The sequence below is a fragment of the Coloeus monedula genome (genome assembly GCF_965178545.1).
Source record: "Coloeus monedula genome assembly, chromosome: 1".
Lineage (NCBI taxonomy): Eukaryota > Metazoa > Chordata > Aves > Passeriformes > Corvidae > Coloeus > Coloeus monedula.
Window position 1 is genome coordinate 113,696,178 of NC_138781.1, and position 18,559 is coordinate 113,714,736.

The 18,559-nt window shown below is 39.7% G+C and overlaps 1 protein-coding gene across 1 annotated transcript in view; it reads right to left on the reverse strand.

Moving 5' to 3' along the window:
• Positions 1 to 6,315: 6,315 nt before the first annotated feature.
• CDH2 (cadherin 2) overlaps positions 6,316 to 18,559 on the reverse strand; it is a gene marked incomplete at both ends in the record, with an annotated part of 115,058 nt that continues 102,814 nt past the window's right edge. The window contains 2 exons of the mRNA XM_082282548.1: positions 6,316 to 6,522; positions 14,611 to 14,775. Coding sequence (XP_082138674.1) covers positions 6,316 to 6,522; positions 14,611 to 14,775 — 372 coding nt within the window. The remainder of the gene's footprint in view (positions 6,523 to 14,610; positions 14,776 to 18,559) is intronic.

Below are 18,559 nucleotides of genomic sequence, written 5' to 3' on the forward strand. Positions count from 1 at the left end.
ATTCTTTGTTATGAAACATGACAGCAGAGCAGGTCTTTGAAGCTGCCTCTCCCATTCCATGAGGAGTTTTTAAGGGTTGGGTTGACTATTTTTGGTCATTTTTCTTGTTTGCTTTCACTCTGCCCAAATGAGGAACTATCAGTTCTCAGAAAGATAGGGCTCTGAATATTGCTTTCTGACTAGGTCAGGCTAAAAGATACGTTTTTGTTTATTTCTCAGTTTATCTTGAAATAACCTTGCTGAGCAAACTGCTCTTTGTTAACTTCAAGTCAAAGCATACCAGTAATGATTCCACATTTTTAGTGTAATTCCCTCTAATCATCCTAGCACACTGCTTGTTTTTATAACTGCTTCACACAATGCCACCAGTAATGAATGTTCTAGAATTGGAGCATAATTTTGATTATCTGGCCATTACTTTTGATTTATGGTGCACAGAGACAGCTGGCTTTTTATATGCTCACTCTGCAGTACTGCAGATAAAAAATGTAATGTAATAATCAAACTTCTGTAATTTGGAACCCAGAACGGGTGGGCTCATGGATCTGTCTGTCTGTATATACCCATACCATATCAAAAAATTTTATCTTCAGAAGCAGGAGTATAAAAGTAATTTGCACAATGCTACTATTCATTATTCATACCCAGAGCAAAATATGTTTCTTTCAGAATCAGTATTCAGGCTCTTTGGGAGGGAGTGAACCACCTAAAGGTGGTTTCATAAATAAATGTGTATCACCATGAGGTTTAAAAATGCATTAGTGCTTTAAAAAAACCCAAAAAAGCCTCTCAAAATGAATATATTTTAAGAAATAGTAATAAATAAAATCCATTGTGAACAATGAAAAATCTAACTTTTTTCCTGGGTGCAACACAGGAAAACAGGAAGTCTACAAGAATGTTCTCCATTAGGAGGAAAAAAAAAATAGCCAATTTCAAGAAGAAAAGATTGGTCACTGTCTTGTTACAGCATATTGATTAAAGGTCTGAAAACAAGAGCAAAAGTGATTCTTACAAAACCTGAAAATGGGTAAATGGAAACAGGAACAAAAGTGGAAACATTTTCTCAGTCTTGCCAAGAGAACTAAGAAAGTAGAATTTGTTTATGCAAGGCAAAAGGGTTTAAAAACTATGTATTAGTTGGGAAATGCAGCAAGCAACAAGAATAATTCATAAACCAGAGTGCATTCCCTTTGTTAATGAGAGACAAATAGTCCTAGGTATTTTCTGAAATTTAGTTTCTCACAAGGTGGGGGCAGAAGAACAAGGATGGAAGCAAATAGAAAATAATGACCATCTTTTTGAGGAAATAAATGACTGCAAAGGTGGCAAGCATACAGGAGATGAGATACGTGGGTGCATTCCACGGGTCCTATATGGGCTGTTGTGTGCTCAGACAAGAGCAGCAAGAGATCTGCAACTACACCTAAATCTTCTGAGAGGTGACAGCTACGCAGAAATGCATTCTCTGCAGCCAGAGCTGCAGGAGAGCAGCTCGGAGAACATGTCCACCACCTCACCCTGACTGATCTTCCCAAAAAGCTCTCTGGGTGGGGTTTCAATGTCACATTGTCACCACAGGATATGTCCCTCTGTGACAGAAGAGTCAAGAGAGCACATAAATGTGAAATCTGATTATAAGTACCGACTGTATCACTGACAATTTCTGCATTTTTAGATGTCCTAGAAACCCACAGAGGTTTCGGGGGTAAAATACTGTTCAGGACACTGAACTTTGAAAAGGAAGACAAGCCTTCCCAGCTATTGCTATGTGGAGAATATGTCCTCCAGCCTGCAGCAAAACAACCAAACCGAAATAAGACTTAAGACCTTGATTCTTTGAGGCTGTAAATTGAAGATTACATAAAACCTAGTGTGAGATTTGGCACTGTTCAACTATCTAGGTAAACTGAGGAGGAAAACTGGGAAAGCTCAGTGCTGGAATGTAACCCAGCAGGACAGACAGCAGCACTGACACTGGGAACTCCAGAGAAGGGGCATCTCCAAGCTCACTGTTACACTCAAAAAAGCTGTTTGGCCAGTACAGAGCAGCAGGTTGGCTGGAGAGTGTCTTGCACTGATTGATCAAAGGGTCCATAACAAATGGGATGCTCTTTCCCTGCGTGATGGAAGGCACCTTGGGTCCCTGTGGGGAACACGTAGCCTTTTTTTCTTTAGCCTTTTCTCCCCACTTCTGTTTCCCAGACAGTCTTTGTTGCTAAAGGGAAAGATTTTCGTTATTCCTGTGACATATATTAAGTAACGGGAAATTATCCTGTGCTTTAAAGAAATTCCTCGGAAAGATCCTTGTCTAGAGAAAGACTAAACATTAAAGTTTATTTAAGCAAATGTAAAAGAAAAAAATAAGGGCACCATACAAATCCAGATCATCCCTGGCTGAAAATTGTGTATAAAATATCCATGGTGGATTAGGTATTTAAGCATTCGAGTGACTTTTCTGATTATTTGAATAATAAATATTGACTGAGGTAAAAGCAGGAACTTTGCTTTCACATTCCTGAACCAGAAATGTAAATCTGCCAAAATCATGCTACTACTGCTAGCAGGAAGATTCCTCAGGAAGGAGGGAGCAGTTGTGTAAAGGAATTGGCAGTGGCTTACATGAGACAACTATAGAAACATTTGAGAGACCCTTTTGTGGATTCTGTGTCCCATCACCCGTCAGAAGAGATTTTCCCTTGAGCGTTAAGGTGAATTGGACCAGAATAGATGTAAATGTTCCTGGGTAAGGAGTCTGGTCCAAAAAAGTACTCATACCAAGAAAGAGAACTCCCAAGCAGCAGCCTTCATGTGGCTTTTAATCACTTTGCTACTTTGGCACCAAAAGAACCACTTGGGAGTTCAACTACCTGGAGGGAGCATGGCGAGTACATTCTAGATTGTTATGGGATGAGTATTAGCATCGATTCATCAACGTTTGGCAATCCCAGAGAAAATGCAGTAAGGCAGACCCATCCACGTAAGGCCATTGGTATCCATTTCAGATGTTTATTCCCTGAAACCACCCTTCCCCACCTTTACTAGCCCTGAAGTTGAGAAGGATATAGGCTATGAAAGACTATCATTGAAAGGAAATACAAACTGTAGAAAGGCTGAAAGGTCAAAGTTGCTAAAGCACCATTTCTCGCCAGTAACTTCCCTTGGATAGAGTGTCTACAAAGCAGAGATAATGCATGCCGCTACCAAATGCCATTTCCAAATCAGGCTGCCAAAATTTCCACTTTTCAAAAATACTGTATGGCCCAAAGTTCAGCCATCTTCCTCTCAGTGCAGCCCTCCCATGGGGATTGAAGCAGGTACCATGGGTACAGAACCTGGTTACACATTTCTAGAATAAGAATGAACCTGAAACTTGATGAAAGATGATCAAACATCTTTTTTCTTCTTCTGTAAGCATCTGAGATGTCTAAAAATGATTTGCCTTTTTTTTCTGTTCAGCAGACCTAATGCTGATCTATCACTAGGTCTGAGAACTCTTGCTACACTTTCAAAGGAGCTGTAGAGCTGGAAGTTTGTCTGATCAAGATAAAGCTCCTACTGCCGTGCAGAACAGCCAAATGCTTATAAAAGATGACCACTGTCCACTTCAAAAAAAAAAAATGCTATAGCCCAAATTGGAAATCTTTCACAGATCTCTCCTCCAGTGTGTCTTTTAACATCCAATATCAATGAATAATGTTCATTTAGCATTTCCAGTTTCTTGGTTCCAAGTAACGGTAATAGATTATGATTAAAATACATTTTTGCCTAATTTTTTTGTGCTAAAAGTGGTCTTCTGCTTATTTAACATGCACTTGCAGTTTAAATCCTGCCCTTTATGAGAGTTTTCCTTACTTAACTATGCATAGTCCAGATTTCATTTTCATGTCCTGATCTACATCCCTTTTTCCTTATAATACAAATTGAATTTGGAAATAGTTTAAAGGTGCTTGTTGGTAACTCTGACATATTACTCAAAAACCAAGGCTTTATTACAGCATTAAGTTATAGCTGCAAATGCATGATATAAATGCTAGCCAGGTGTGCAGAGGTTGAAATAGTATACCCCAACCTGAGAGGACTGCTACCTTTCATCAGGAGCAAGAGGAAGGAAGGAGACATGCCCATGAAAAGCCCAGTGCAGACACCCCCCAGGTAGCAGTTAACGCTCCCCAACTCAGATTTTGGGATTTACCTCCTGAACCCACAGTCAAATTATGTAAATTATGGTGTGAGTGCTGAGGTAGCACTGAAGTGGCACCAGTGAAGAGCTTTCCTCCCAGATTAACTCGCTGCCCATGCAGCTGCCCCAGCACAGAAGGCAGCTATGCCAGGCCCAGAGCCTGGTTCCCCTCCCTGACCAACAGCAGAACTGTGGGGTTTCTGCCGAGTTTGAGCTTCACACTGTTCACACTTAGGTCCTTAATGTCTGTAAATGTAGGCATTAAACCTGAGCAGATTGCTGCAAGAGAACAAAGACGGAACTGCTGCACCCACCATGCTTGCTTTGTTTGCAAGTAAATCATGGTACCAGGTCAGAATCATGTTCAGTAATGACAAATCTCCTAATGGAGCTTTTTGATAGAGTTCCATGATTGTAAGCACCTCCTTGAAGGATATGATTTGATGTGCACTCAGGTTAGCAGGGGCTTGTCTTCACTTCAGCACAAGAAAGTCCAGGCGGCAGCTGACTGCCACAATCTGCAATTTATTTTATTTATGCAACCTGAGGCATAATCACAAACTCATTAAGCTGTCAGTCTAGAAATGAGCCAAAAATGATGCAAAAATAGAAGAACCAACTTCTTTTTTAGATAATGCACATTAAACCAAAGACCTAGCCATCGGTGGGGAACTGAAAATTGTGAATTCCCAGAAATCCCAGCACACATCACTTTGCTTTCACCTGGGAACTTGCCTTCCAAATTTGTGCCAGGCTTTCTTCTACATGCAGCTTGTTTCCAGTGCAGCAGCGTGAAATGCCAAAGAAGCACACACAACTTCTCACAGAACTCAAACACATTTTGTGTACTTTTTATTTACTGTAGTCAGGACTGCTCAGCTAGAAGAAAGAATGCCAAACCAAGCACCAGATCCAAAATTAGCATTTTATTCAGAACGTTGGGGTCAGAGGTGTATCATTCATATTCTGGTACACAATACAGAGGCAAAGCTGTTCTCAGAAGTCTCTCCAGTTTGAAAGCTCCTTCCCCTCCTCCCCTCCCCGCCCCCAAAACATACTGTATATTTTCTCGTGCCACCAGTATCAGGCCAACTCCCCTCCCCCCCCTTTTTTTGGTACAAATTATGTAAAACTTTTTTGTGCTAAGAACTTTTCTCCCTCCCCAAACAAAAAAAAATAATAAAAATAAAAATAAAAAAAATATTGAGTACTCTAACTACAGTTCAACAATTGAATCAATGTCACTTGTTTGCAACCTGTTTTGTAAATACTTTATCCATAACGAAAGATATAAACATGCAAAAACCTGAATCCATAGTCCAAATAATACATACACGTGTTCTGAAGTTTCTGCACTTCTCCACAGACTATGCCAATAAAACATTATGTACACATACCATTTTTTACAGTGAAGTGGGAAAAAAATACTAGAAATTAAAGAAAAAAACCAAAAACCAAAACCAAAAAGTGTACATGGATTAAGACCAAAATGTGTCTAACATTCTAGCATAAGAAAAAAAAAAATCAATTCTGCTACAAACTGGTGATATGAAAACTCCCTTTATTTGCAACCAGCTGCATAAGTTTTAGAATTTTAGTGAAAAAAGTCCCCTAACATCTAAAACTAGAAGTAATGTACATTGTTCCACCTCATGGTCTTCTCTCCTGGATAATAAAATTGTTCCATGAGGATTTTTTTGTTTATTTTTAATCTCCTTATTTTAATAAAAGCAATGCGATGTAACAAAAGCATGTTGAAGTATATTGTGTTTCACCTTACTCCTCCCCACCCCAACATATTTCGTCTCTTTAATGCATCATTTAATAAATCAGTACCATTAAAGCCTTAAACATAAAACTAATTCCGATCTGAAAAAGGTACAAAAAGGCACATAAAATCCCAGTGCTTCTGTACTGTAAAATTCAAGTGTAACTGAGCTCAATATTTTTTTCCAAACAGCATTGGATCACTGATATTCCACGGAGCCCAAATTGGTTTGCAGCCTAAGCCAAAGCCTTCAGCAAGCACTTGTGCTAGTAGACTACAAAGTTAAAGCCTAGCTTCTGTATGCTTTTGGGGAATATCAGATGAAATGTTTGTACTTGTCCAAAACCACAGTTCACTTTGAAGTTCAGTCATCACCTCCACCATACATATCAGCAAGTTTCTTGAAACGTGGGCCCCAGTCATTTAGGTAGTCATAGTCTTGCTCACCACCACTACTTGAGGAGTTAAGAGAGCTCAAGGATCCAGCAGTGGAGCCGCTTCCTTCGTAGTCAAAGACTAACAGGGAGTCATACGGTGGGGCTGTAGGGTCATTGTCGGCTGCTTTAAGTCCCTGCAAGAAGGAGAGGGAGAAAAGAAGATAAATTTCTGTATCAGAGAGCGAGACAAAAGCATATCCAGAATATTTGCAGCACAGTTATCTATCAAGCACCACTTGAGAAAACAAAGTTCTTCCTCTTCTGCCATTCAGTACAAAACAGGATTTACATTTTTGTAACTCTGATGCCTTAGGCTTTCACTTTTATATTTTTCAAATCCTGTACTGCCTAGTGTGTAACTCTGAAGTTTCTTGTAGATTGTTAATTTCTGCTCTCTTGTGCTAGGTAGACATAACAAAGCCTCTCCAGGCCTGCCCTCCAAGGACACCTAGAAAGTCCTAGGCCCAAGAAGTATAAACCAAAGAGCCTCTAAGGGGGGGTAGGCTGAGGGGGCATTACAACATTAAACTGAAGCTTTAATTGGAGAATTAACCCTGATATGCAAATGAACCAAACCTATAAAAGTGTGAAGAACTCGTGACCTGTCGTCCATCTTGGGGTCCATCTTGGTAATAGCCTCTGTCTCCCCAGGGGGTACTTTGAAGGCCTTTCAAATAAATACCCACCTTTATTTCCTTACTCCTGTCTAGTCTCTGTTTTTAGGTGGCCTCTCAAGGCATCAACTCCTTTTAGAATGGCCAGGTTTCCAGCCATTCTAAATTCTGGACATTTTGAATGTAGCTGCAATTACAGCCCTAACAAAACCTTAAGAGAGAGTCACGGCACTGGGACAGAAGCTAGTAAATAAACAGTTTCAAAGATATACAGCTCACAACCTGCGCCATGGGCAATGTGGGAATGGTTAGGCACATGAGAAAGGAGAAACATGCATGTTTGCAAAGATTCACTTTAACAACCATCTCATATGGCCAATAGCGTATGCACTGACTTTTCTGGCCTGCAGTCCATCTGCATGTGCCAAAACCCATATTTGGTTAGTCCTGCGAACTCATGTACCTCTGTAAGCTGCTGTGAGAAAAATACATGGTATGCTGTCTTAAGCCTTTTATGTTTTGCCACATCCACCCATGAGATCCACCTGCTCTTCAGAAAAAACACACAGTGACATCAAAGCTGAATACAAGATGATGACAGTTTTTCTTTCCTCATTGCAGAGTACTGAAGTTATCAACACACGAATAGCGGGTCTTCAGCAATTTTAGATTTTCAGTCTGTAGAGTTGAATAGCCCAAATTAAAACCAACACAAATTGAATTGGAGGAAATGCTGGGAAATTGAAGAGGAAAAGCCAGGAAAGAACCACACTTCTTCCAGAGAAAAGCCTCTTCATTCCCTATTTTCTTACATAAGTCCAAACGTAAACTGTTGCATGAGTAACTAATTTTAGAATATGAGACAATTTCTCTGTGCTTATCCGGGGAAGATTTACAAGCTGAATATAAAAGGCTGAAGCCTGGAGTCAAAAAGCCCTCTCATGATTTGTGTTTTTTCAACCTCACAGTTTCTTCGATGGTATTAGCAATGCTTTTACAAGCTCTTCCACTCCGGCAGCCACTGACAAGGGATAATGAATCTTCCAGAATTCTATAAGGCTGTGCTAAGATTTTAAATTGCTCACTATTAATTTTTACCAGTGCTATTTGTGCTGGCTTTACTTTTAATTTTTAATGTTTATTTATTTAAATAATGGCTTTACTATACTCCCACGTATTTGAAGGAATGAGTGTGCCTCCTTCAAACTATTTAACATATTCTGGTTTTAGAAAAGTACATTTTACTCTCAATTGTGCTTTGACCAAATATGACAAAATGGAAACAGATGCTGATTTTTCTTCTACAAATATGTATTATGAGCATATACAAATTAAACCCATTAATTAAAGCATTTGGCATTGATAAGGTAGAAGTGAATCCTGGTTCTTTATTACCTATCTAAAATAACTCAGAATTGTGCAAAATGTCCCTAAAATAATTTCCAAATCAGTGGTGGAAAAGCCCAGCATATTTATCAAGCTGATGACCTCTAATCAAGAACAAATTTTGGCCTTGAAATGATCATTCCATATAATACAACAACATCAAGCAGGTTATTAATAGCACACATTAAAAGTGCAATTTTGAGTTATAAGAATAATTGGCGATGCTTGTTATCTCTCTTTGGCGTTTTCCAACCTGATGGCCATAGTAAGCACAAAAGATGTGAGATTTTGAAAAGGTAATAGCAAGTGTTGGAAGACATCCCTTATCAAGCTTCCAAGGGGGAAATTCTAAGGCTTTCTCTTACTTTCTGCTGCTGAAGCACAAAGGCAACTTTACTTCTTAGGCAGTAACTGGCCTTATGGTATTTAAATCTTTCCTTAAGCCTGCTTGGGGTGACAGACACCCATGTGTTTGGAACGCAGGTGACAGGGAAGGAGAATAAATACCAGTTGAGCTCAAGGAGAGCTGAGGTACGAATGCCACGTATCCACGTGTGAAAGTCATTTAGAAAGTCGGTTTGGAGATGAAATGTTATTTTTCTCTGCAGTTCTGTCTACTAATAGCCAGTCAACCATGGGATACCAATTTATTAAAAAAAAAATCACTGAACAAAACATTTTCCTACATCACTGCAGAAATTCTGATACCTATCAGTCATCCATGATAAGGCAGAAGGCAGCCTCTTTCCATCTGTTTTTCCAAAGGGGAAGTTGTAATTTTTTTTTCAATTTGCTGCTGCTATCATGATAGCATTTCAAAAAAGGAAACTGGTTTTGAGTTACTGACTTACAAGATAGGATCTCACTAACAAATTCACTTTTTCAAAGGCTGTGCTGGCAGTGTAATCCATTTCATTCAGAGAACGTAGCTACGGGTCATGTTTTGGAGGTATTGATTCAACCGCACAGCACAAGTTACACTGACATCTGCACCTATCTTCTGGTTCACAGTGTAATGACTGAACTTAGTCTCTAACTCTTCAAATGACAACCAAGATTTCTGCTGTATTTGTGTCGCAAGTTACACACTGAAACAAGAAAGAAATACTACAGTGTTTTCTCTTTCCCTCTGCTAAGCCGATTCTTTGAGCATACCCAGCATACTGCTGTGCTTTGCTGTTGGGTTCTACAGCATGTCAGACAGCCCTGGCAGTGATAGCAGCCTATGAAGCTCCCTCTGGTTTCAGCACTGCCACCTTTTATTGCTTGTTATGCTGTCCCTTTCAGTGGGTGGAGGCTGTGTGGATACACAGCCTACTGCATCTGCACAACTGAAAAGGCAACAAATGGCTGCCAGGAGTGGCTTCTACTGATTTTGCTGCCAAGGTGTTGTCAGCTGCTTCTGTAAAGAGATCTCAGTTTTCACCAGATGTGTTCAAGTACCTCAGAGCAGCAGAGTTGTTACAGTTACTTGGTTTACAGTTTCCTGATCTGAAACCACGAAGTTTTTATTAGAACGAGGAGCTCATTCAACAGCAGAATTTCCAGGGCACATCCTCAGGAGCAGGGGAACCTGCTGGGACAGTGAACTGTCACATTTCCTTGCATGTGCTACACCACCAGTGCACAGCGAGCAGTCACAGAATTGCCACGGCAATAGAAAGGCCAGCTTGAGACCTTGGACAGACTCCCTTTCTTGCTTTTCCTTTTTTATGTATGTAGTAGAGCTTTTGCCAAGGAGGAAGTAAGGGGCAGAACTGGAGAAGCTACAGCGCTTGGCTGAGGCACAACAGTAACCTTAAGTTACACTTGCCTTAGTACAGGTTGCATTCTCCATTTCTCTCAAATTAAAGGACAGCAACCCCCCTCAGATCTTGAAGTAACGTGGAACATTACAAAATCTAATGCTTCTATTTTCATTAATCCTACTACTTAATCCTATTCAGCAGACCTTCAATGAGAAGGAAAGGAAGAACACAGACCGTCAGGGAAATGCAAAAAAAAATTGGTTTATATCTGGAACCATTTTTTGACTTGATAAGAGGAAACAGAAAACATTGAGGGACTCCATTCTGCATGGAGGTGCACTGTATCAATAACCATTTACTAAGAATGAATTGAGGGTCCTCCATGTCCCCTTGGGGTGAGACCTTTAGCTTGCAATTTAAATTTAGCTTACCTCAGGCTGTGTCCTCTATTGATTACAAATATATTCTTAGCCACAACTCTCCACCACAACAGAAGTTGCTTGGGATTTCTAGGGACAATATAGGTGGGTCTTGAAAACAGGATTAAAAAAGCTACTTTGAACAGGTCTAATTTATACTGTCCTGCAAATCCTGACTATTCTAAGTGTTAATTATGCTCCACACTCTGCAGGTTAGGCTTTAAAAGGCTCAAAATGGAAAACAAGGTCTACAGAGGATTCTTAATAACACATGACTTATTTCACTGACTTGTTTGTACACTGGACTGGAAGAAAAGGAGGTTTTTCCCTTCTACTCTAAATTAGAGATTCATCTACCCATTGAAACAGACAAAACAAGAAAGTCCCTGAGGTCATTTAGCTTATGCCTGCAAAACATATTTTGACTATCAAGATACCTCTGGAACCTTCCTATTTTACACAGTTCGTAGTTCTGTACATGCTATCTCAACTTTGTGTTACAAAAATGCAGGACTTTTTATCGTAATTCTAACTTGTTTTTCAACTGCAAAGTCACTAGAACACTACAAAATAGTCTTACTTATGTATGTCTCATTAAGTAGATTTAATACAAGGGATGACAGACAGAAAGTAATACACCAGAAGAAACAGAGTACTGCTTAAGAGAAAAAAACCTGAATGACCCACCAGATCTTTTTCGCTTTTTGTTTCTATGACTCTGTAATGAAAACAAGAAGAAAACCCCCAAGCTTGCTTAGCAAGGGGCCCTAAACTCTCCAGTATCTGAAATCAGTGACCAACAGTTATTTTTTGTCAAAAGCTGGAGTAATTCAGAAGCTAATCCGAACAATGCTGTCTGTGTGTCTGCGGTGCTGGTGAGCATTCAACAGACTAAATTAATTCCTGCATGTGGACCACCATCCCAACAGATCATAGTGACCAGCACCTCCTGGAATAGGGCCAAGTCCTCCAGGATCAGACTGATCTCCAAGGTGCTGCATCTTTTCAAACCAAGGGGGTAACACAGACTTTGTTACTGAAGTACTGACAATTCAAAGGCAGCCTCAGCCTCTCCCTGCTCAGCTAGGGACTGGGCTGGTTTTGTTGGTGGCTTGGCTTAGAGATGCCCAAGGGAAGAATTTTATGTCTAGTAATATTGAAGTTGGATGCAGAGAGATATGAACTTTGCTCTTTCTTATCTTGCTATGTTGTCTCCACAGCTCAGCTTATCTTCTGCAGGAACTGCCTTAAGAAACGTCTGGTACAGGCTTTACTCAAGATATTTCTTAAATTTACCTCAAGTAAAACTGAGAGAAACTTACCAAGCTGCTTGGATTTAATTGTACCAGGACTGCAGGTGCAATTTTCTGGAGAGTCTGAAAACCTGTGCAGCCTGGACACTGATAACTTTGAAATTTAACAATGAACACTATTACGAAAGACCCATTTCTCCCTAATGAAGTGAGAGCTTCAGTGGATCGATGCCGCATTTGTCGCTGCTGGGGCCCTCGTGGACACGCTCAGGCAGCACTCTCCCAGCACCTACACGTGCACACGATCTCACCTTCACAGGTGGTTGTGAACAGCTGCTCACACACACAGTCTAAGCACAAACTGGAGACAGACAGGTGAGAGGGGCTCTCTGCCTGCAATTCCGAGGTGTTTAATGGCAACACCCTCAAGGGAACAGAGGCAAGAAAGAACAACTGAAAGCCCGCACCTGTTTTATCCCAAAAACTCCCAAAGGCGGGCAGAGCATCCAAAACCAATAGCGTGAGGGCTAGGGGGCAGAGGCAAGGTTGAATGGCATAACAGGGGCCAATGGGAAAAGGGATGGGATGGGGAGAGGGCCAGTGACCAGCAGAATCTAGACAAAGGGAGAACCTTCTAGCACAGTGTTGTAAGGAGGGACCACTTTTAAGGCAACTTGAGGGGTGTAAAGTGGACTTAGCCACTGCAACATCTCCCCCACACCCAGTGGACATTTTATAATCACATTTGCCATGGGAAAATTTTTACATAAAACACAAATTAAGATGACACTATTTTAGATAAATAAAATGCCGTTTTGCTCAGACTTCTGGGAAAACAGAGGACATGGACAATCTTTGGGTGGCTACTGTCTGCTAGAGAGAGGCTTAGGTGGAATGCCCCACAGTAAAACAATACATTGGTGTGAAATCCTAAGAAAAGAATACCTTATGAAGAAGACAAGCTAAATATATAATGCTTAAAACATAGAAACTACCTCACATAGTTCCTTTCAATCAGAGGATAAAATTAATTCTGAGCTAATTTGCAGACAAGAAAATTACTGTGTTTTCTTTAACTTCATATATATTTCCATATATTAACTTAATCAATGACATTAATGACATGATTTTACTGTGTATGAATAGTTGGGAGAAGCTTTCTTTTTTGATGGATGGCAAGGGGAAGCATAAAGGAGGTTACTGATATAATGCAATAGACAGCAGGAAGAAAACGACTCCATGCTCGTCTGTACTGCAATATAAACATACTGGGTTAAATCAAGACAGCAAGTACTGTTTCTTCAGCTCCATGTGTGCACACTGATGTCATCATCTTCAAGAGTGATAACCTATTAAAAAATAATATTGCAAGAACAGCTTGCTAAGTCATTTAAAAACTGTAGGAGGCCGGACAACCTCTGGCCCCTTTCTGGCTTTCCAGCAGAATCACACCCATTCCCTGCCTTTGCTCCAGAACAGAGCTTCCCAGCTGCTTTGAGAAATGTAAAAACAGGGATTTTCACAACTGCCTGCCGGTGGGCACAGTCTGATCTCAGCTGTGTGAGAACTGGATGGGAATCTCTGATTGTCTGGAAGCACAAGGAAGTTCTTGTGTGTACACTGCTTTGGCCAACAATGTGGGCTTTTTATTGTCCCGTGTCTGCACTATTTTCCAGAAGCCAATTATAACTGTAATATTTAGAAGTGTAAGGCATGAAAAAATTTGGAGTCTCTTAAAATGCAATGTCTTACAAGAATATTTGTACATTTCCTGCTAGTCAATTCCCCTCTAAGTTTTCAGACAATTGTATCACTGTATACCTTACAAGAGGCAAATTCAATTTTCTGCAGCTTTCTAACACAAAAGACTTTAGTATATTAGCCTGACTTTTCTTCAAGGCAAACAAGAATAGACACATTTGCAGAAACCGTTCTGCAATACTCTGCAATATGTGTCCAGCTCTGGCTGACAAAGAAGATATGAGAAAATCAGAGAAAATAATTAACTACTACAATTCACGTACAGAATAAAGTAAAAATAGTAGTAAATTCTGGGTTAGCTTTTCTTTTTCTATAAGCAGCAAGCTTATAGAAACAGATTCTATCATATGAACACCAATGATTTAAGACTGACCAGTGACAGAAATAATGAGGATCATTTCTTTCACAACTATCAGCACTCTGGTATAGTCTGAATCTCAATTACATTACATTTATCAGATTGAAGAATCAAAGATAATGCAAAATCTTTGAAAGCTCTATGACAAGACAAGTATTAAAAGCACTTACATAACATTTAATTTAGCTGCCCTGCTCAGTAATCATATTTGATGGAATTCTTTCTGTCTTATTGAAGGTACTGAATTTCCACTATTATCTGGATTCAAAGGGTAATGTATGAGGAGAATGAAAATGAACTTCTTCCATTATTAAATTACTGTGAATTAATAAATGAATTTAGGCTACACTACAATTTTGTTAGTCTGTTTATTACTTGGAACCCATTGCATAATCCTGCTTGGAGATACTGTGGTTGCAGCTGATAACGTATTATGAATGTAATTAATACGAATGCACAGAAGTTAATTGATATATCTTCCCTTTCTATCTGAATGAGTTAATTAAATTTGTCTGCACTTTAAAAGAACATATTTACTTCTGTCTAGCGAGACAATTTTAATTGTCTAAGGAAGTTTTGAAAAGTTATTACGTTCTAACATAACAGCTACTCATGTGGAGTAGAATAAACAAAATATAAAAGCCTATCAGATCTTAGGAGGAAACTCTTTTTCGCTCTTCTACCTCATTAATGAAGTCCCCAATGTCCCCAGGATGAGGAGCAGCTGATCTGACTGGATACTGAGGTTCTGCATGGATTGGCCTTTCATCAAGACGTCTGATTCCAACAGGTTTGATGGCATCTGGTTCCACAGTGTCAGGCTGCTGGAGCTGGCTCAAGTCATAATCCTGCAAAATATGAAACAGAGACAGTACGTTAGCAGAATTTCAAACAATATCTGTCAGGGGGAAACATGAGAAGGAAAAAAGGGAAAATGCAAAGTATCATTTCACCAGAAGTCCCGCTTTCAGGATTGTAATGCTTACTGAGAAGAAGTCAATAACATTGTTATTTGCATACCAACAGGATGTTATTTGATTTATACTCCCTGAATCTCCTGTTTTGATTCTATTCCATCAGATTTGTAGAGCTTCTCATAAGTTTTCCCTTGAGAAGCAGGGATTTGAGTAGTACTATTAAGAGACTAAACACTTTACCTAGTAATGATGATTTACAGCACAGAGCAAAGATGCCAAATCCAACGCTTATTTTTCTAAGAAAATAAATACCATACATTCTGAGAAAAAGGCAAGCATAGTGTTCTGCAGTATTTTCTAATACCTTCAAAGAATGAATTTAAGACTCCTTGCAGATTTCCTGTGGCTGCCATAATATGAAAGCCGAAGGGGGAAAAATGTCCTAAGTACAAAGCTCCACAGATTTGGCCTTAATTCTAAGCACTTTCTAGAGATTACTCATGAATCTGTTCATTAAGTACTTGATGCTGCAGTTTCAAGCTCTGGCAGACTGATGAAGTTAGCATAGCAGTATGAGTTCCAATAAGCACTATGAATGTATGTAAAGAATTTAATTAGATCAATGTTTCTGCATTTAACATAGATATCCCTGAATTCTCTTTGCACAGTGTGATGCATTTCATCATTGTCATTCCCCTCACTGTTGCCATATCTAGAAGAAAGTCCCGCTCTAGATGCCTTTACACAGGGTGTTGGTGAGAATGTGCAACAAAGAACTGGACTTCACAGCTTAAAAGAAAGCCATTCAAGAACTCTCAGCAGATGGGGGGGCTCATGCCAACTCTACTGTATGCCAGATACCCTGCCCCACCAATAAGCCAAGCAGTTATAAGCATCCTAAATAAGCTACTCTATCCATCAAAAATAGCCATTTTTCAACAGTGCTGTTCTGGTAAAAATCTTATTTATAATCTCAACTTGCTGGAAGTTGTCTGTGTAGACTATCAGATTTTCATTAGTTCCTTACTGGCTCCTAAAGGAAGGAATGCAAGCTTTTACTGCTGCTGTTATCTCGTGGGATGCAGATCCTTTTAGAGAATATGACCTCCTGTGACCCCAAACCGAGACTTTTCAACAGGAGGAGAATTCTTTCTGACAGCAGTTATGGTAGTTTGGGGAAGAACTGTATCTGATTATCAAATCCACTACACCTTCTGATTTGTTACTTGGGTTCTCAGATGACTGCACACAAATATATAGTCAAAAAAGGTGGAACAGCTCCACTGAGATCTGAGAATGCAGCTTCATATGCTTTAATTAGATCACAAGTTCCTTGGGGCAGCGCTGTAACTCCTACCCTTTGGTACTTCATGTACCAAACAGAATAATAAGTGATCTCCAGGAAGCAGTATGATACAGGGAAAAGTAAACAGAACAGAACTTTTTATCCTTTCCCTTTTTATTACGTAAAATAAATCAAAATAGTTTAGAGACATGCTATCAAAAAATCCTGTCAAACAGAGAAAAATGTACTTTTTAGAATTTATAAATATGTAACACGAGTGCTTTTCATACCCACCCAAAAGATAAAGCTGGAAAACACCAACAGGGAGAAATGAATAATAATTTTTTTTTTAATCTAAGCCTTTCATTGTGGAGGAGTTCAAACTGGTATGATTAAATAACAATGTACTAAAACCAGAAAAGCGTCTCTTCATTTCAATTCTATAATTTTTTTTCCCCACCCACACATACATGTACACAATTCTTTTATTGGTTAGTGATCATACAGAAATATAAATCAAGTCTGTCAGTCTATTATGACCAAAACTAAGGGCATCCTTTTGTAGGTATTTAATAGTTTGAGACATACCCAGGCTCTAATAGCTAAAAAGACAGCAAAGATGGCCACCTGTGAGCTAACAGCAGTGCAGAAAGTGTCCTTGGATGGACTCCCACTTTGGTTTTCTTTTCTAGGGTAATTTATGACACTGTCATTCAGCCTTCTGTCAGAGGAAATTTATCTTGCAGGTCTAACAGTGTCCAGACAGGAAAAGATCCATTGTACGCATTACCTTGGCCTCTCAAACCCCTCGTATCATTAGAATCAACACTAACTGCACATCAGTGGGGTATGGCCAACTCATCCACCACCTCCCCAAACTGGCTGAGTGCCAGGCAAACACAGCATCATGCAATGACTCCAGCTGTTTCAACATTCTGTCTGAAGTCAACTCTACTCAATTACTGCAAAGTAAAAGAAGGAAAAATGTTTTAAAATGCCAGGTCATTTAGAGGTGCTGAAGTCCCATCTCTTCACTCAGTGCTGCTTTCACAGACAGCAAAGTGGAAAAGCTTTTCACATATTACCTAAAGCTCCTGAATGGACTTAAAGGTTAGCTTCAAGCAGAGTTTGTTAAGATAGTTAACTTTAGAAGTGACCGCTAAATGGAAAACCGGCACATCAAAGACAGAAGAGAACATGCTGGGATAGGCTGGGACAGCCAGCTTTGAGCACTATTCTGGGCCATCATTTTCACTCTTAATTTCAGGACCACAAGTCAACAGCATTTTGGTTTTGCTCCAGTCTTTTCCCATAAAACCTGTTCATAATTAAAAGGGACTTAGGGACTACTGGCAGTTCCTTGAGGAGCAAGACTTGGCCCTCCACTGGAAATGTACTTCAGCGAGAGCTGGGAGCATCTAATTCATACGGCTGCCAATTTTGTCAGAGGTATTTATTTTTACTGTTTAGCCCTAATTCCAGCAATTCTAGAAAAAATTCCCTTCCTTCGGTCTGGACTTGAGCACACCCAAACAGAGTACAGTTAGTTTGAGTTTTTCCTCCTCAAACTTCTGGACAAACTTAAGATTGTTGATAAAAGAGAGAATCTACTTAGTTTTTCTCTACTGTGAGATTGCTAAGACATATTCGTTTGACCACATTTTGCACCTAGAAAAACTCAGGCCTTTGGAAAGCAGAAACTTGGACTAGTCTGACAGTCCTAGCCTACAGTCAACAGGGGAACCTCACATTCTACAAGAAGGATCTAAGTGAATCAAGTTGAATGATTCTTCGTCTTTCCTCTTGTTTATGAAGAGATCTGTTATGACTGGAGACAATAGAGCCGCCTTTTCAATAAATGGTGGTTAAAGAGATGACAACCTTAATGTGCTAGAAGGGCATTTTATCAGAAGTTGCATCTTGTGAAATCAATCAATCAATCTCACTGCTCCCCCCCCACCCCACTAACCCCCTCTCCCCTCCAAGTTGATTACAATATTGACATTATTAGCTATTCACTTAGTTCTAACAGCTTTAAGCAAAGACTTCAACCTCTATTAGTTCAAACCTAATGTTCCTGAAACACACAATCCCAGTGAGGAGTGCTAAATGTCAGAATCAGGCAGACAAGCCCTACAAATTAGCCACCTTACCAGAAGTGTAGGCAGAAGGCTCTAAAACTCCCAAAAGCACTTCTTTAACAACATCTACACAGTAGTTCAAAGCACAGTTCAAGTATCTCAACTTGAATAGAAGAAACATCCAAAATAGAAGAAAAGGCCATTTTATAATCCCAAGTAATAGCACAGAAACAAGATAATGCAGCCTGTAAAAATCTCTTCCTTAAACAACTTCCTCTTGGGCAAGGCAGCTATTCACTGAACAGCACCTGAGTAATAATCCCTCCTACAGCAGTCATCAGTTACAGCA